The 20293-nt window shown below is 38.7% G+C and overlaps 1 protein-coding gene and 1 pseudogene across 1 annotated transcript; one reads left to right on the top strand and one right to left on the bottom strand.

Moving 5' to 3' along the window:
- Nucleotides 1-3873: 3873 nt before the first annotated feature.
- Nucleotides 3874-4972, top strand: LOC122654027 (WAT1-related protein At1g68170-like). Its single transcript, XM_043847999.1, has 4 exons — nucleotides 3874-4053; nucleotides 4173-4334; nucleotides 4496-4647; nucleotides 4735-4972. The coding sequence occupies exons 1-4, from the start codon at nucleotides 3874-3876 to the stop codon at nucleotides 4970-4972; spliced, it is 732 nt and encodes a 243-aa protein (XP_043703934.1).
- Nucleotides 4973-6336: 1364 nt separating this feature from the next.
- Nucleotides 6337-10723, bottom strand: LOC122654026 (annotated as a pseudogene).
- Between the last annotated feature and the right edge of the window lie 9570 nt (nucleotides 10724-20293).

Raw genomic sequence — 20293 nt, 5'->3', positions numbered from 1 at the left:
CGTACTTGACGTCAAGTACATCTAACAGAGGAGGTAGAAATGACTATCCTACCCTCTGCCCAAACACATTGCCCGAGATGGGGTCCACCTCCCTCTATTAGATGTACTTAACGTCAAGTGCGAGCAGTGTAATTGAGAGGATAAAAATTCCTCGCAAGACATGTTCTTCATACTCCATCGGAGTTTCTGCGCCACCAACTAGACCGTACCCTTCCATCACCCCATCGCTCCACCACTTCATCGCCCATCCCGCACCCTTTCCTATCTCCCACCCAAACCCCTTACATCGACCCCAGCCCATGTGTGCATCATACCTGACCTACAACCCCGTTGCAACTCCAGTACCCTCTACTGCCCTACTCCGCAATTCCAACACCCTCCGCTACCGCTGCCCACCTCCCTTCTCCACAACTCCAGCACTCTCTACTGCTGCTACCCACCTCCCCTCTCTGCAACTCTAGGACCCTCCTTGCAAGCCAACCCCTGTCCCTGCTCAACCCATCGTTGCACAATCACCACCACATCCACCCCTTGCCACCACCAGCGCCTACACTGCTTCATCTTCCCTTTCCCCATACTTCACAAGATTCTCCTTCCCATCAATCGTTTTATACATAACCCTGACTTTGTTTGGTTGCAAGAGGAATTAAAGTAAAGGAAAGGAAAATTTTCATACTTAAAAATTAGAAATTTTTGTAATCATTATGCCATGTGATTGATTAATTTTTGTTACCATATTTAGTAATGATATATTTTACTATATAATTTTTATTTTACATTTTTAACCAAAGGAAAATGAATGCAATGTAAAGTGAAATTTAATAATCAAATATGATTTGATTTGATATTAGTGATATAATCACATGGGATAATCATGGGGTATGATTACAAATTTTTTTTTTTAAGTAAGAAAATTTCACTTTCCTTTCCTTCCCTTTCCTTTAATTCCCCTTCCAATCAAACGTAGCCTCATCTTGTCATCCTTATCAGGTTTTTTTTTAAGCAACTCATCCTTGTCAGTGAATGACAAATGAAGTTGGTTGGGCCATGACCATTTTCAAAGCCTAGGAACTCTGATTTCTCAAACAGATACTTCGTTCTTGGAAAGAGGTTGTGATCCTGGCTGATTCGAGGTTGTTCCACCTCGTTGTGGGTCCATCGATAAGGCACGAACCTGAATTGCCATTTGTTGCAAGAGGACAAGGCCGACAGCATCCAGCACCAGCCTGCTGGAGGCCGACGGTCTCACCAATTGCAGGTCACACTTGCGAATTTAAAAAAAATAAAAAAAAAAAAAAAAAAAAAATTATCAGTTTTCTTTGATATAGTGTTACAGTTTGATTAACAGATAAGTTAAAAAACGAAAGGAATTGGAAAGGATATGGGTGAAGAGGGCATCCATATCTTATACTTATATATGGGCTTTGGGCCCATTTCTTAAAAATATGTTAATTTTCCATGGCCCATGTCTCTTTAAAAAATATTATAAAAGCTATTAGTGCATACTGCATTGACAAAACAAATTTATTTCTCATTTTATTATACATCGTGTGTAGTTGTTACCAAACGGTTTTCATTTTTTGATCGAAAATGATTTTCATTAATAATTTTTTTCTTAAATAGGTCATAAGCAAAAATAAAAATGATATCAAAAAGAGCCTTAGTCATGTGGCTCCTGTGTTGACATAGGAGAGCACTGAATTACTGCCCTACCTCTCCTAAAATAAAAAATCACATCCATATGTATATATATATATAGATAGATATATCCCCCATCTGTTTGATGTTTGTCTGAAAATAACTTTCTCCATTTTATTGAGCAGGGCAACGTTGACTCAGAATCTTTATGTGTCAAGCTTGACTTTAACATCCACAACATTTGCCGTAGCCATGACAAATCTCGTTCCAGCCACAACTTATATTATCGCATTAATTTTGAGGTAGGGATGTAAATGAATAGTCAAAATCCGTTTCTGTATCCGTTTAGCACTATCCAAATCCGTCCGAAAACTAAACGGATGCGGATACGGATATGCTACAGCTATCCAAAAAGCTATATTTATATATAAACGAAAAAATATCCGATCCATATCCGTTTAGCACTATCTGAAACTGTTAAAAAATTAATCGAATACGGATGCGGATATAGCACTATCCGAGTCAAATCCAATCCGCTTACATCCCTTTTGTGAGGTACGTTTTGTGTTTTTTGATTGCTGCATATTAGGTGCTCAGTACTTGTCGTACAACCTATTGTACATATAGGTTCTCTTTATAGGTAAAATGTGATGAGAAAACGTGCAAATGGTATTTCTTTAATTAAACTACCCCAGAAAAAAGCCTCTTGCCCTTGACACCGAGTAAATTTAACTTTCTTGATGGTGAAATTTAAATTTTGCTGCTTACATGGAATTTTTTAAACGGCAGCTATTTGTCAGTTTTTCTTAAGTTGAACTCTCAATTTATTTTTATATTTAAAAAAAAAAAAAAGTTTTCCCTTATGAATATAAAACTATTTTTTATTTGGGGGGGGGAGGGGTCTTAATTCTGATTGTTTCCTTGTTTTATTATTTTGGGTATAATCCTCACTATTCTACCCCATTATATTTATCAACCTATGTTTAGGTTTTGAAATTTAAACCTTTTCCTTTGGTTTACATAATTGCTTTCGGAAAGCATTCTGCTCAAATTGTACCTAAACCAACTATTTCAAAATTTCTCCCATTTCTTGTGAGTAAACAGAATCCTAATTTATGAAATAAAAAAGGTTAAAAATCTATGTATGTAGAATGTTTTTAGCGATCTAATTACACTGGTTTTCCAAATGGGTGACAAAGTTTTGAAGAAGGGGCCAGTTTATTGGGGTTACTTTTCCCACTTTAATGCTATATAATACCAGATTGATAATATAATTTTGGGGAAAATATAGGGATACCCCTCAACTATGGCCCATTATCATGTACACCCTCTCATCTTCAAAACCTTCTGAGACAGTCCACCGACTTAACTCACCGATACTTAACTAACAGAAAACATAAATTTACTAAAATATTATGTGCTTTAGCTGCCTGGTCTGATCTGGCCTGAAAGGCCCTGCTTGTAATTTATTCATGCGTCAGGCGGTGAGATGATGCACTTATTTTACATTCTACTTGGTTTCAAAATGACTTTGTGACTTGCTGATTGATTTGCATCTTTTCTGTATCTGGGTTCCCACGCCTTTTTTTTTTTTTTTTTTTTTTTTTATATTGAAAATCTTGAAATGAGGATCAGTTCCATCTTTCTGGTCTCCATTGTGTAGTTTCAGTTTACTTGAGCGTTTGTCTATTTTGCTGATTGTGGATTAAAACTTAAAAGGGTATTTTCATCTTCAAACTTTTCTTTTAGTTGGGTGAGTATTGACGTTTAAAAACGGAAACGACAATTAGTTTTGATGGACTAATTTACATACTTTCAATAGATGAGAGGGGTGGTACTAAGTTAGCGAAAAAGGTGCAAAAGAAAATAGGTATTGGGTAATCCCCTATTAGGGCTTAAATCTTTTGAATTTTACAAATTACCATTGCATAGGGTTTAGGGAGGTGTTGGAAAAGGGTTAAAGGTCATTTAAAATTAAACTCAATTGAGCTTGTGGGGATTTGTGGCCAATGGATGGTGCAATATTGTTTTTTGTGAACATCATTTTCAGCAAATCAGCAAATAAAACAAACAAAATAAGAATAATGAAGAGACAATGAGGTTGCATGTGCTAGTGTCACTAATAAGATAATGATTGTTTGATCTTTTACCCATTGAAGGCAAGAGAGGTTAGGGATTAAAACTCTGGCAGGGAGAGGCAAGTTGGTGGGGACTGCCATGGGAGTAGGAGGTGCGATGGTGCTGACCTTCTATAAAGGAGCAGTGGTCAACATTTTCTCAACAAAAGTTGACCTTACGACTCATCATGGAGTTGGAAGCCAGGCCTCCACATCAGATTCAGCCCATGATCGTATGTTGGCCTCGTTACTGTCCCTTGGATGCTGTTTATGTTATGGACTGTGGCTGATTGTTCAGGTATATTATATATGCTTTCACAATGACATTCCAAGTGGAATATCCAAAGTACCCTTTATTAACTAACCTTGGAATTTCCCCATTTTGGGGTTGGTGTGTTTTGTTTTTGGGCTTTTCAGGCTATGATGAGCGAGAGGTATCCATGCGACTTATCAAGCACGGCTCTAATGTGCTTTATGGGATCAGTACTGAGCGTCATATATGCTCTATGCATGGGGAGTAATAACTGGGATGAATGGAAGCTTGGGTGGAACATTAGGCTTTGGAGCGTAGCATATGCGGTACGTATATATTAATTTGATTTCGGATGGAAAACAAATGCAATTAAACTTAATTAATTGTTTTTTAATTTTTTAAATTTAATTTTCTCTTGATGATTGAAGATTTGTAGCTTAATTAGTTTGATGAATGGTATGTTATGGTTTTGGTGTTGGTGGTGTAGGGAATACTCGCAACGGCGCTGATTTTTACGATGATAGCGTGGGGGGTAAGGGCAAGGGGTGCAATGTTTGTAGCAGTTTTCGACCCACTGGAACTGGTGGCGGTGTCAGTCATGGGCATCTTTCTCCTAGACGAAAAGCTACACGTTGGAAGGTAAAAATAATTTTCCGACCAGCCTTATTATATTTCAAAAAATGTCTTTGCGCACTAATTACTGTACGTGGTGATAAATTTTTACAGCTTGATTGGGTCAGCATTGATCGTAATTGGGTTATATGTGGCTCTGTGGGGTAAGGCTAAAGAGACGGAAATGCCTCACACTTCCAGAGACTTGGAGCAAATCGAGGTGGCCACTTCCATCCCGCCTTCCACCCGCAACAATACCCTTGATGTTAAGTTCTCAGATGATATTGCCTCGGTAGCAAAAGAACGAAGAAATTTATATGAACAACATGAAGAGATAAGAGAATTGAAGTAGTGGTGAGGCGTCCGAAAATATATGGGCAGACTTCTTCTATTTGACAATATTTCCTCCAATCCCCTTATTGCTCTTCTTAGTAATCTTAACAAAGTGATATATAGTTTATTTCCACATAGAATTACCAGAATCGAGATGTCCCCCTATGGATATGGGAGAAGCTTTGTATGGTTTTCCTCTTCTTTTCTTTTCTTTTCTTTTGTTTCTTCTTCTAAAATAAAAAACATAAAACTGATCAAGAGTTTTGAAAACTCACATAATTTTCAAAGGTAATGAGACTCAGTCTGATTCTTCCCAACTCACAAGTGACTCGATCGGTATTTTTTTATTGGAACTGACAAAAACTTGCTGTTTTTACACATTTCCCATCCTCTCATTTCTTCTCCTTAGACAGTAATTATGGTCTTCAAATAAGGACTTATATGTAATATGAGAAATGTTCTTTGTATTGAGGGTGTAGGATGCACCCAGACACATGGTGGTGGGCGAAATGACTGACCCGCTCCCCTATATAACCGAAATGATGTGCCTGTCCCGTCCCATGTGTCTGGGCATAAATTGCTGCTCCCCCAACCACCCCCCCCCCCCACACGCACTAGCAAACTTGAAACAAGAAGATATTCCTAATGACACATCATTTGGTTCAATAAAGCATGAAATAGAGGATATTCAATTCAAGAACTAACTTGAAACAAGAAGATATATATTCCTAAATGACACATCATTTGGTTCAATAAAGTATGAAATAGAGGATATTCAATTCAAGAACATGATCGAGTAGAAGTTGTGTAAAATAATAAGAAAATAAATACAATTAAAAAATCAATTTTTGAAATGGAAAAGGCCCTTCAATGGCTACTAAAACCTGCTTCTCCAAGCCATTCATATGCCAATACCCAAATTGGTAAGTCTAGTCAAAGAACTTCTGTCAAATACTAAAAAATTTGTCTCAAAGTGATGTCAAATGTTAGTTAGTTGGGAGAGGGATCGTTGTCAGGCTGCATGGCCCCTGCACAAGTGCTGGGTCCAATGGCAGCGTATACACAGGCATCCAACGGGGGATGGGTTGGTCATTTCGCCCGCCCCCCCCCCTATGTCTAGGCATAGGGGATTAATACAGCCTTGGCAGCGTTCTTTTTCCCTAGTTATAAATTCCTCGTTATGCTACACCTAGAACAACGGTTGTTTCCCCTTTCCCCTTTTCCTTCTCCTTCTCCCACCCTTTGTTAGATAGTATCCTTGAAATTTGAATGCATGAAAATAAAGAACAAATGGCACATATACTATAATCAGGCGAAGCAGATAAATATCGGGGAAGTAATTAAACAACATTGCTTATCCTCTTTTTGTTTTTTCTCCCTTTATTATGGTAAACATGTATTAGCTAATTGAACAAGTTTTGTTTAAATTGGTTCAATCTCCAAAGGCAGACCCCTTTTGAATTCCACATAAGGGTAGGCAACAGGATAGTCTTCACCTTCGATTCTCCACCTAAAAGCAAAACCATAAAACAACCACACACAAGTGTTAGACATAGTACGAAATCGATAACTTAAGACCTAGTTGCATATATTAGGGTCGTATTAACAGGCTTAATTACATAAATTATCATGCATGATCATGGTGGAATTAGACTCAGTTATGCAATTTATAACTCTAAAATAATGACTATTTATACAAACTTAAAAAATATATATATATTTATTTATTAAGTAAAATTTTTACCTGTAATTGAGCACAAGATGGTGAAGAAAGAATGCAGTTTCTAATTTACCAATCTCGGCACCAGGACATAGACGCACTCCCCCGCCGAAGGGCTGCACATTTTTGCCAGTCCCTTGACTCTGTTGAGCATCAAAGCAGATAGAGGCATCAATATCTCAGCATCCAAGTCCATAGTCTGGTTTTCTTTTAGAGAGAGAGAGAGAGAGAGAGAAGAGTTAAGCCCAAAATTATATGGTAGGCCCATGATGTAAGGTTTTTTTTTTTCTTTTGGTACTGAGGAACCCGGCCCACTCTTATTTTTATGGGTACATCAGGTAAAACCCAGATCCATATAAGACCCCGCAACCCGCATGGACCCTTGAGCATTAACTCTTGGCGTGTGGTGTGCTACTTGGTTGCGATATGTGAGCCTTTAAATTGAATGGTGTGCTACTGGGTTGTAATAGCTCACTAAACAGAAGTAAAAGGTAGATTTCCTTTTTAAATGTAAGACGAGGTTCCAAATCATATCAAGCCATTGAACTAGACCAAGTGGTTCAACTGTCTAGTTCGAATGGCTCAAAATAGTTCAAAACAGTTCCATGTCTCCTCAAATGATGCAACTCAATACGGAAATGACAGCATTCAATTTCATGCACCTAGACCTCCTTATCTCTCGTTGGTTTCAGGTCTACACTTAATGCTCCTCAAACGTTTATATTTAACGTTTATCGATCACCAATTGTGGTCAACGGTTACAATCATTCTCATATTATGACTCTATATGGCACTGAAGCTCTACAATCTTTCCATATTCATTTATCTCTAATAATGACCAACAGTTATAATTTTTCACACTATGTAATTTTGCATGCGAGTAAAGCTAAACCGATTATGTCACTTAAAGAGCATCAAGTGGACAACGGTTACTATCAAACAAGGGGTCTCTGTTTTACCACTACTTCAAGCATTCTTTCTTTATGGGATCGTTTGATCTCTTTAAGTACAATCCGTTATTTCGATTGGTTAGTCTTCGGTGATTTAAGTTCTTATCTATCATGGGAAGAAAAGAAAAGTAACAAAAATACCAGATTGTAAAGCCCGCACGGACTCTACCAAGTGTGAGGGATAAGTCTAATATATTTTATTGTTTTGTAGCTGGACTTCCAGCTTCGTTTTTCTAGGAATATTAATGGTTTTATCCATTTCCTATCCCTGAAGGTTTTGTCAATGACATGTAATTAAGACGGGGCCATATTCTACTCTTTGATTTTTAAACCTTTATGTTTTTGAAACCTTATGTAACAAATGCATTCTATCTTAATAGATTTTTTTTCTATCTAAAAAAATAAATATCCGCTTGGATTAAGAGACAAGTACATACTGCCCATCTCCAAGGATTGAACTCAGAGGCATTTTCATGGAGGGATGGATTGAGATGTACGGCGGTGAAGATGGGAAGGACCTTCCATCCAGAAGGAATGAGATACCCTGCATGCAAAAAACACCGTTGCTCATCAAAATTTTTTTTAATCATTTTTAACAAATAAAAGAAAATTAATTTAAGGGATAGATTAAAACGTTCAACCAGAGCGAATTAAACTCATCTATAAACAACCAAATATTTTCATATTGGAAATTAACCTTTGAAGTTGACATCTTTGATTGCCTTCCTATGGACAAACTTGACTACGTTTCCACACCTTAGAGCTTCGTTTATAACCTGCAAGAAATGGGGTTTCAAGAACCAATTAAACTTATTATTTGTTAGTCACATCATGAGTGAAAGACCCTATTTCTACAAAGCCAAGAAGCAATTGATATTCTACCAAAAAAAAAAAAAATTTAATTGATATTGAAGAGTTATTGTTAGTGTTTCTGCTTTATTACATTTTGTGTGAACTCCATTTTCTTGTAATCTTCCCAATTCAAGGGCTCCTTGTTCTGCTTTTCTTTCCTTATTCCATGGTGTTCCTCCTGTATGTATCAACAAGAATCAAGTTTTTTTTTTTTGGATGAATAACAAGAATCAACTTAATAGACCCTTTTAGTATTTTTTTTTTCTCATAAAATTTCCAGAGAGAGATTGGTGGTACCTTTAATTGATAAAGAGCATTTGATGAGTGTCCAAGAAAGTAGACTGTCATGGCCAGGAGAGTAGAGGTGGTTTCATAGCCTGCAAGCAGAAGGTCCGCTACAATACTCACCCTCTCTTTATCAATTAAGTTTGTACTTGTCAAAAGCAAATCCAAAAAGTCTCCTTTTACAAGCCCCACACACTCCTCTTTTCTGCGTTCTTCCATAATGGCTCTTACAGTGGACGAAATCCTTGCTCTTGCCTGCACAACCCCATTCATTGCCCATTAATTAATCCCATCAATGCAAGAAGAATCAGGCTTTAATTTGTCTCTCATCAGTTCTAGCTTAATTCAATAGTTGTTACCTTAACGGCTTTGGCATATGAGGTTCCTGGTACATATAATGGGAGAGACACTAACCCCTTCATGAAGGTAAGGAAATCTTCTAGTAATATAGAGCTTCGTGGGTCGTCTGGTTCCAGGCTAAGTATTTGCTTCACCATAAGATTGAAAGAAAACTGTCATATACCATAGATTGAATTAAGCATCGTTAGAGATAGAATATCAAAGGAAGATAATAAATATTATTAAATGTCTCAAAAGATACTGTGATCATCTTGCCTTGTTGGCTTCTTTAATGAACTTGAATTCGTTTCTCTCCTTCCAAGAATCCATAATTGAGGTGACCAGCTTATCTATGTCATCAAGATACTCTAATCTTGACTTACAGATATTGGTAAAGCTAAGCATGAAGCTCCTTAGCCTCTTATGAACATCACCTACCACAACAAGCAAAGACTTGTCTCCAAGTATTCCATGGATGGTCTTTGGGTAGCTGCACTGGAATAACTTCTCTTCATTCTGGAGGATGAACATATTTAGCTCCTGATCACAGGAGACAATGGTCGGACACCCAAATAGATGGGACTTGAAAATTCTCCCATACCTGCCGGGGGAATAAAATAGGAGAAAAATTTATCCATTGTTTCAGTAAATCAAAATTTTCTAAACATTGGAGAAGATAAAAATGGATTCAGATCTTCTACGGCATGGGCTGCCCGTTCTGCCGTTTTGCGTAGACACAAGGCGGCGCCCATTGACCGCCTTACCCCTGCTCTAGCGCCTTGCCCGAGTGGGGGTAAGGCGGTCATTGCACGTGGCCCTGTGTTTGTGCGAATTTAGCTCGTCTCCAAGGAGGCGTGTGCCCAGGGTGCTGCCAGGGGGCATCCAATGGTTGAGTTGTGCCGCACCAACACAGATCCTCTACGGCGTAGCTGCCCGTAGCGACCTGTGCGGTGTAGACTGGGCTGCGCACGCAATGACCACCTTAACCCCGCTCGGGCAAGGCGTTTAGGCAGGGGTAAGGTGGACTTTGCGCACGCAGCTCAGTCTACGTCACTCAGGCCGCTACGGGCAGCACACCATAGAGGATCTAGATCCGTGCTGCACACACCTAGGGATGTGTGCGGCACAGCCCTATGGCTTGTAGCGCCCTGGGCGTTCCCTGCTCCCTGGAGATGATCTTGATCTGTGTCTGCGCAGCACAAACAGGACAGGGTAGCGTGCCGTAGAATATTTGTGTTGGATGAAAATAAACCCATTTTAATACAATTAAGAATTTTGCAACATTTGTATAGTTTTGTGAACTACTGATAGAAAAACCAATGATGAATTAGATGAAGAATTGGGTATTCAAGAGGAAAAAGAAAGGTAAAAAAAAATCAATAGAGAGAATGACCTACCTAGAGCAACGTTCCTGTAAGAAGTTACCCATAGTGTTGGAGTTGTGGGGCTTGAGGAAGGCAAGAGTTTCTCCCAGCAAAGGCCAACCCATGGTCCCATGAGGTAATAAGCTGTTGTTGTCCTTGGTTTTAGGCTGACGTTTTACAAACGAGTAATATAGGAAGATAAAGCACAGAGCTAGTCCTAACCACAGGCTTAAACAAAGTGATGACAGAAGTCCAACCATACTCTGCTTTTGAAGAATCACTTGCTTCTACCTTCTCAGTCTTTCTTCATTGGCTTTTATTTTCCTTCCCTTATGTTTCACCGTTTTGAGGAAAGTAGTGTGCCCCTCTGTCCCTTCCTTTTTGAGAGGTTATCCGTCAATCCTTTTTCTATCAAATTAGAAAACCAAAACTCAACAGAGACGCCAGCAGAGAATGGATCACTAAGTTGGTTTCCTTTTTTAACTCATCATCCCCGGATTTCCCCATCTCTTCTAAACCGAAAATTTTCTTAGCAGATGGGAAATTTCATTGTGTGAAGTGCTCACGACTCCCATACAATAGGTACGGACTCTGTATACTTTCAATCTAATGGGTTCTGATTTTAAGGTGTGGTAAGTTTCACCCAAAAATAATTGGGAGAGGAAACAAGCGGATTTTTTTTCCAAAAACGGTTCTGACACCCAACGGTTCCTATGGTTCCCTCTCACTATGGTCGACACCTGGATATTCATTATCTAACGGTTGATTTTGAAACTACTATAAAGATTCCCTCTCAAAGCAACCTCCGGCGACGGCGAAGGCGAAGTCAGTTCTTGGTCACCGGAAGCCCGGACAATTACAGAGTAAAGGCCTCACCACAGTGATTCATTGTAGAGGGCCCACCTTAATATAGAAAATATTAAAGTAGTGGGATCCACGAACAATATAAGATCGGATTATGCACAATATTATATATTTAAAGAATCTGACAATAAATGTGGCAAATATTAATTTTTAATTCTTTATTTCGGTAATAGCCAACTATTATTAATTATTAATGAGTAATGAAATCAAAACCAGCTAATTTATTGGGGGAAGGGTAACGCTAACCGGTGCTCTACCTGGATGTGTACTTGTGTCCAGACACAGCTCATCATGAAAAGGCTAGTGCTGTTTTTGGTTCTTTCCGGCCTTTTTAGGGGGCAGCGCTGGTCTTTTTGTGTTGGACTGTATATGGCACAGGGACACACCTAAACACAACACCGATGAAATTTGATGATGGCTTGCACCTTATCATGTAGTAAATGCTAAAACAAAGTCTTGGTAAGGTGGGATTAATTGTAAGGCAGTACAGTTCAGGAACTCTGTCCTCAGTTAATCATCTTTAACCCAAAAAAATAAGAAAAAAAGAAAGATAAAATTTCAATTCTAACCCTACGGGCTTTTAACGGTCCTTTGAGGTAGCCGACAACCCAAACTGCAGGGTTCAAAACATCAACCCTCAACATACTTTTCTTTCTTGTGCCCTAATATTTAGGGGAGAGTTTCTCTCACCGAGAGTGAGATAATCCCACCACTGCGATCTCATTATTACTCTCCCAATCTCCCTCCGGCCAACTAAACGAATATTTATAATGCTCTTTCCATTATTCCAAGAGTTTAATCCAACCATCAAAATGATAGATGAAGAGATACTCTCTTCACCATGGGTGAAGATAAACATGACCCAAGGTTGGATGGTAGCCCAACTGATGTCAAAAGTTAGCTATTTGGGAGGGAATTAATCACTGTCAGGTTATGTATGTGGCGGCTAATGGCAGCATGCGTACAGACATCCAAGAGGGGGATGGCCTGGTAACGTTCTTTTTTCGTAGTTGTAAATTCCTCATTGTGCTACACTTATTAGAACAACAGTTGTTTCCCCTTCCCCCTGCTCCTTCTCCCACCCTTTCCTAGATAGTATCCTTGAAATTTGAATGCATGAAAATAAAGGAAAATGACACAGACTATAATCAAGTGAAACAGATAAATATCGGGGAACTAATTGAACAACATTGTTTATCCTCTTATTTTTTTTCTCCCTTTATTAGGGTAAACATTTATTAGCTAATGGAATTCTCACCCAAAAAAAAAACCCACCACTAATTTGATTTGGGGGGAGGGGGGAGGATCGGACTCTATTCTATTCCTACCAGAGCTCTTCTAGTTTTGTTCAAATTGGTTCTATCTCCAAAGGCAGACCCCTTTTGAGTTCCACATAAGGGTAGGCAACAGGATAGTCTTCACCTTTGATTCTCCATCTGAAAGCAAAACCATAAAAGATCCATCTGAAAGCAAAACCATAAAAGAACCACACACAAGTGTTAGACACAGCACTCTTCCACATTAAATTGTTTTCAAAGTTGACTAGTCTTTTATTTGAGTTCTAAATACAAGCCATTGATAAATTAGGACTGTAAAGATTGAAAGGAGAAGAGAAAAGAGAGAGAGAGAGACCAGATTTAATGTGGTTCGGTTAGAACAACCTACGTCCACATTGAGAATACTTTGTGTGTTTTATTCAATGAGATTACAGTCCTTATATATTAAGGATTCTTAATTAAGAGGTGGAGAGATTGAGGGAATAGATGGAGTGATTGAGGTAAGAACCCCTCTATACATGGTAATGGGATATTGAGTGATCCACCTACTATATTGGGTTTCTTTGATTGGATTCTTATCTTTTAGGTTGGCTGAGATGGCCGTTAGAGCAAGACTCTTATCTTCCAGCTGGTGGTTGGTAGAGAGAACCGTTGGAGAAAGATTCTCCCTTATAGCCATCAACAATTCGAGTATGGAAGGTGATACATTTGCATACCATAAATTCTTGAATTTTTCATCAAAGATCCTAGACCACCCAATCAGTTTTTACCCAAACTAGACAAGACAGACCACATGTAAATTATCAAACATAATTTAGTTACTCACCCGCCCATTTATTCGTGTTATTTTTTACCATTCATTTACTCATACAATCATTTCTCATAAATTTGACATTTATAAATTTTTATATTTCTACATAGAAAATATACCTTAGGACCTACTTGTCCACCAAAATTTTAGGGCCCTCATGATATGCCATGTGGCAAATATTAGGCTTGTTGTATTAACAGGCTTAATTACATAAATAATCATGAATCATGATGGTATTAGACTCATTGTGCTATTTTATCTTAACTATTTTAAAAAATATAAGTCAAGTAAAAGTTTTACCTGTAATTGAGCACAAGATGGTGAAGAAAGAATGCGCGCAGTTTCTAATTTACCGATCTCGGCACCTAGACATAGATGCACTCCCCCGCCAAAGGCCTGCACATTTTTGCCCGTCCCTGGACCTTGTTGAGCATCAAAGCAAATAGAGGCATCAATAATCTCAACATCCACATCCATGTCTATATGCTGGTTTTCTAGAGAAAGATATATCTGTGAGGTTCATGATTTTTCTATTTTGCAAATATATGAATTTAATTGAAGAAGAAGAAGGAGAAGAAGAGAAGAACTGAACCAAAAATTATGGACGAAATTTTGTTGCTACACTTGTAGCAGGAATGTTCATGCATAATGTTGGGATCTTAAAGGGTATTTTAGAAAATATGAAAACCTATGAAGGTATTTATGAACCCAAAGGAGGAAGTGAATTATTTTATTTCCTTGACTGCCAGCCTTGTAGCTTGTAACAGGAGTGTAGTAGCAAAAAATTTTCCCAAAATTATATGATAAGTTCATGATGTTATTTTTTAATTTTTTTTTTTGGGGTGATGAAGTTTCTGGCCTCCCCTTATTTTTAAGGGTAAATCAGGTAAAACCCAGATCCATTATAGACCCCACAACCCACATAAACCCTTGAGCATCAACACTGGTATGTGGTGTACTACTGTGCTGGGCTTGGTCGGTTGGTTGCGATATGTGAGCCTTTGTGTGAGATCGGATTGGGCCAAGAAACCCAAACATATTGATAGGTACGTGCTCAAAACAAACTTAGGGACGCTTCTCAAAGGAGTGTCAGCCTGGTATGATCTTTAGGTAATAGCTCACTAATGAAGAAGTAAAAACTAAAGTTCCGTTTTAGATGTAAGATCAAATTCCAAATCAAGCCATTGAACTAAACCAAATGGTTCAAAACTGGTGTGGTTTATATCTTTACCTACACATCTCTCCCATTAGTCTCCAAAGCTGATGAATCGATTCTCCAACACAATTCTATTATCTTCTTCGCCTCTTTCTTTTTCCAACAGTTAAATCCATTGAAGGATGATAGTTGAGAAAAAAAACAGAAAATACAAAAAGATGAAGAGTACTTTTTGAGATCCTGACTTCTTTACACGTAGTGGTCGCAATTAGTGCGGACATTGCACCTTCAATTCAAATCACAATTAGTAAAAAAGCCAGGATCTCAAAATGGACGTACCCTTTATCTTTTGTTTTTTTTTTTGTTTTTTTGTTTTTTTGTTTTTTCTTTCTCAATTATCATCTTTCAATGGATTTAACTGTTGGAAAAAGAAAGAGGCGAAGAAGATAATAGAATTGTGTTGCAAAATCGATTCATCAGCTTTGGAGACTAATGGGAGACATGTGTAGGTAAAGGTATAAACCACACCAACTTTTAATCGATTGAACTAGACCAAATCGATTCATGACGTCATTTTCTGCCATCTTTATGAAAATGTCTGGTTTGAATGGTTCAAAACAGTTCGATGTGTTTCCTCCCAGTTTCAAGTATTGAACCAACTTATTTTGTTCCAACCAGTTTGGTCTAGCAAGTTTTAAACCATTGCCTTTCAAACATAAGATCTATTTTCATCATGATTAACTTTTGAAATATCCCCGTGGATTAAGAGGTCCTCTCCTCTTCAGTGTGGATAAATCATATTTTTTTCTACAGAGAATGTTCTCTGTGCCGCAACACAGGCTGCGTCTAGGCACATGGGCTTGCCACTCAGGAGGAGGGGGGGCAGGGTGGTCATTGGGCCCACTCCCATGTGATGGGCACAGCCTACACTAAGGCACAGAGAACAGGATCCTGATCCTCTATGGTGTGTTGCCTGTAGCGGTCTGAGTAGCGTAGACTGAGCCTCGTGTGCAAAGACCACTTTACCCTTGCCCAAACGCCTTGCCCGAAAGGAGGTAAGGCGGTCATTGCACATGCGGCCCAGTCTATGTCTCACAAACCACTATGGACAACTGCGCCGTAGAGAATCTGTGTTGCAGACAACATTGCCCCTTTTTTTTTATATATATTTTATGGAAAAAAAATATTGTATTGTAAAAAATATAGACAAGAACATGGTGCGATATCACCCTCCTCCTCAGAAGAAGAAGAACATGTGGGCCCACTCTGATGTTGGGTACATGGGTGCGATATCACCCTCCTCAGAAGAAGAAGTAAAGAAGAGTAATTTCAATTTGTTTTTTCCACTTCCCCTAATAAACCAGAGGTGGTCTTGCGATATCAGTAGGGATGTGGTCAATTCAGACTCTCTACCCTCCAGCTTCTTTTGTGTCCTTTCCTCCTACGTACCCTCCAGCTTCCTTTTTCTCCTTTCCTCTATTTCCATCTTCCACTTATCGGTCTACCCTCCAACCTCCTCTCTCTCGTTTTTTTTCGCTCTGTTACTAATGGCTCGTAATCCCAGCACCGTTATCGCTGGTTTGAAAGCCATAACAGTAATGGTTCTGGTGCAACTGATATTTGCTGGTCTAAATATTTTCATAAAAATGGCAGAAAATGACGGCATGAACATGAGGATTCTGGTGGCATATAGATGTCTAACAGCAACAATTTTCTTAGCGCCGATTGCTTTAGTCGTTGAAAGGTTAACTACTTATTCCTTTACTTTTAAACTTAATTGAAGTCCACCATTTTTTTTTCCTTGCGTCCTTGGAGATTTTTACTAGCTTTATATGAATGATCATTAATCTCTTTGCTCTTGCATGCAGAAATACCAGACCAAGAGTGACGTGGATGGTGATTTTTCAAGCTTTTTTGTGCGGTTTACTTGGGTAAGTTTAACTCTCCAACCTCTATTCTAGACACCATGATCAAGTTGTCCATCTCGATTGTTTGGGTACATGAAAGATGACCTAGGATACAAAAGTCTCTGCCCTTGCATGGCAACAATAAAGAGGACCTTAACACCAGGAAAATCATTCCATCATCAATTTGGATCCTCTACTGCCGAGCTGCCCCGTAGGACGGTACTGTCGAGACACAGTGAGGCAGTGAATGTCCGCCTTACCCCTGCTCAGGCAGGGTTAAGGCGGTCATTCCCCATCAGGATGACCCAATTTTTGGATCCTCTATGCCCGGGCAGCCTAACGGCCATTGTGCGGCCTCAAACAGACAGGGCATGGACCCCAGCAGAGTAGGGAGCTTAATTGGGCAGCGGGTAATTAAAGCGATCATTTCGCCCCTGCCTGTGTGAGGCCCCACCCACAATGGCCGCGCTCGACTGCCCGGCTGTAGAGGATCAGGATAGGTCTTCACAATATTTTTTACATTATCGTCCACTTTATTAGCTGATTAATACAAAAAGCGGATCCATTAAAATATTAATGACAGATAAACTACTACACAAAGCGTAATTATTTAGTTTTTTTTTGTGGAAATAAAGTCTATTGATTACACGCATGGCTTCTGAAACAGAGTTCTCAGAGAGACAGGGATCAGAATTGGGCCAAACTATCCTATCCATTATGGATAGAGCCCTCCTTGCAAGGGAATCGACAACAGCCTTTACATCCCTTGAAATAAAGTGAAAAGAAATAGAGTAATTATTTAGTTAAGAATGTTTGGCGGGCAAAACATGGAAATTCTGAAATTAATGAAATAAAGGGTTAAATAGATTTATTCAGAATTGATATTTTATATCATCCGCGTAAAATGGTTTAAAATTTCTAGAACACAGTACAGTTGGAAAATCAGGTTTTTTGGACTCGACTCGTTTTTCGATGGTTTTACTTTAATCATTCAAACTAAAGTAGCATTCATATTTTTTTTTTTAGTAATGGAAAGCAGCACTCATATGGCATGATATAATCCATTCACTTTAATGAATGACTTTAATTAACCACTCACATTTCGTTAATCACTATAGAATTTTACAATATTGAATGAAGCACTTTTTCTACTAAAAAAAAAAAAAAAAAAAGAAGAGGCATTTTTTTTTAATATAATATTAAAATACTATATTTTTATTAATTAATACTTTAAAATTTTAATATGTAATGAAAAAATGAATAAGACTAAAGTAGAACCACCAAATTTAATAACGAATGCGAAAGCAGCACTCATATTTTCTTTTGGTAATGGAAAGCAGCACTCATACGGCATGATGGCATGATGGCATGATATAACCTTTTCACTTTAATGAATGACGTTAATTAACCACTCACATCTCGTTAATCACTAAATTCTAGTTGACTCATAAATTTGATGTGTATTCAACTGAGATGGTTTTCATGCATGTGTACTGTTCCAAATGGAAATGGGAAGAAGGTTGAAGTTAAATGATGGTGTATTTATGAAATCTATTTACTTCCCGAGATGCTCCTTTCTTCAGGCAAAGATGGGCAGCAGCCCTTCTTCTTCTTGGGCTTGGAGAAGTTTGATGGAAGGGAAAAAAGTGCTTCTTAAAGGTCTCTTATATGGAAGGTGGGAGTTGGTACTCTGATCCGGATATGGGGTGACTAATGGATTCCATCCATCCCTTTTGTGGATTTTGTTATCCTAGAAGAAGACGCAAGAGGAAGTGGGTATTAATATTGGGTTTCTGATCTTAATAGACCAAGAGTCCAGGCGCTGGAACCTACATGCTCTAAACTCCCTTTTTAGCCCCTCAACCCGTGAAGCCATCCTCAAAATCCAGCCACCCTTGTTTCCATCCGAAGATTCAAGAATCTGGGGAGCAACTTAGTTGCAGACGCTCTAACCAGGAAGGCCATGTTTATTTTGTGTACGATGCTTTGACCACTCTCCATTCCATGGCTGAGGGAGCTTTGTAATCCTCCAACTACGAGAATATCAATAGACTTACCTTTACCCAAAAAAAAAATAGGCACATGAATTATGGGATTATTTTATAGAGGGGCATATATGGGATCACGTTGGGTCAAAGAAAAATAAAAATTATACCAAAGAGAGCCTTAGTCGTGTGGCTCCTGTGTTGACACAGGAGAACACTACATTACTGCCCTACCCCTCCTAAAATCAAAAATCCCATCCGCATGTGTATATATATATATAGCAATCTCCCCCATCTGTTTGATGTTTGCCTAAACATAATAACTTTCTCCATCTTATTGAGCAGGGCAACGCTAACTCAGAATCTGTACGTGTCAAGCTTGACTTTAACATCAACAACATTTGCAGCAGCCATGACAAATCTTGTTCCAGCCACAACCTACATTATCGCGGTGATTTTGCGGTAAGTTTTGTATTTATTAGTTTTCTTACTTCAATCTTTTCTGAGTTCATACGTTCATTAGTTTGAGTAGTGGAGCTAGTACTATACCCCCCTTATGTTTACCAATAAGAAAGTGATTGTATATATGTTCTTACCATTCAAGGCAAGAAAGGTTGGGGATTAGAACCCTGACAGGGAGAGCAAAGTTAGTGGGGACTGCCATGGGAATAGGAGGTGCGATGGTGCTGACCTTCTACAAAGGAGGAGTGGTCAACATTTTCTCAACAAAAGTTGACTATACACATCATGGAGTTGGGAACCAAGCCTCCACATCAGATTCACATAATCGTATGTTGGCCTTGTTACTGTCCCTTGGTTGCTGTGTATGTTATGCACTCTGGCTGATTGTTCAGGTATATTATATATATGTTTTTACAATGACATTCCAAGTGGAATATCCAAAGTACCCTTTATTAACTAACCTTGGAATTTCCCCATTTTGGGGTTGATGATTTTTTTGGGCTTTTCAGGCTATGATGAGCGAGAGGTATCCATGCGACTTATCAAGCACGGCTCTAATGTGCTTTATGGGATCAGTACAGAGCATCATATATGCTCTATGCATGGGGAGTAATAACTGGAATGAATGGAAGCTTGGGTGGAACATTAGGCTTTGGAGCGTAGCATATGCGGTACGTATATATTAATTTGATTTCGGATGGAAAACAAATGCAATTAAACTTAATTAATTGTTTTCTTGTTTTATTTCCTCTTGATAATTGAAGATTTGAAGCTTAATTAGTTTGATGATTGGTGTGTTATGGTTTTGGTGTTGGTGGTGTAGGGAATACTGGCAACGGCCCTGATTTTTACGATGATAGCGTGGGGGGTAAGGGCAAGGGGTGCAATGTTTGTAGCAGTTTTCGATCCATTGGAACTGGTGGCGGTGTCAGTCATGGGCATCTTTCTCCTCGACGAAAAGCTATATGTTGGAAGGTAAAAATATTTTCTTATTGTAATTCAAAAATGCCCTTGCAGTAACTCTGGTGATTTTTACAGCTTGATAGGGGCAGCATTGATAGTGGTGGGGTTATATGTGGCTTTGTGGGGTCAGGGGAAAGAGGTGGGTGTGCCTACTAAGCACACTTCCAGAGACTTGGAGCACATCGAGGTGGTCACTTCCATCCCGCCTTCCTCCCGCAACAATAACCTTGATGTTGAGTTCTCAGATGATATGAAGAAATTTGTGAAGAACATGAAAGGATTAGAGAAGTAGTGGTGAGGCGTCGGTAAATCCAAATATATGGGACACTTCTATTTTACAATATTTTCCCCTCTAAAGCAGACGTACGGAAAAAATAAGATAAGTATATAGTTTTTACCCCAAAA

The sequence above is a fragment of the Telopea speciosissima genome, chromosome 3 (assembly GCF_018873765.1).
Source record: "Telopea speciosissima isolate NSW1024214 ecotype Mountain lineage chromosome 3, Tspe_v1, whole genome shotgun sequence".
Taxonomy (NCBI): Eukaryota; Viridiplantae; Streptophyta; class Magnoliopsida; order Proteales; family Proteaceae; genus Telopea; species Telopea speciosissima.
The sequence above is the reverse complement of the archived record's forward strand: the minus strand, read 5'-3'. Positions and strand labels throughout refer to the sequence as shown.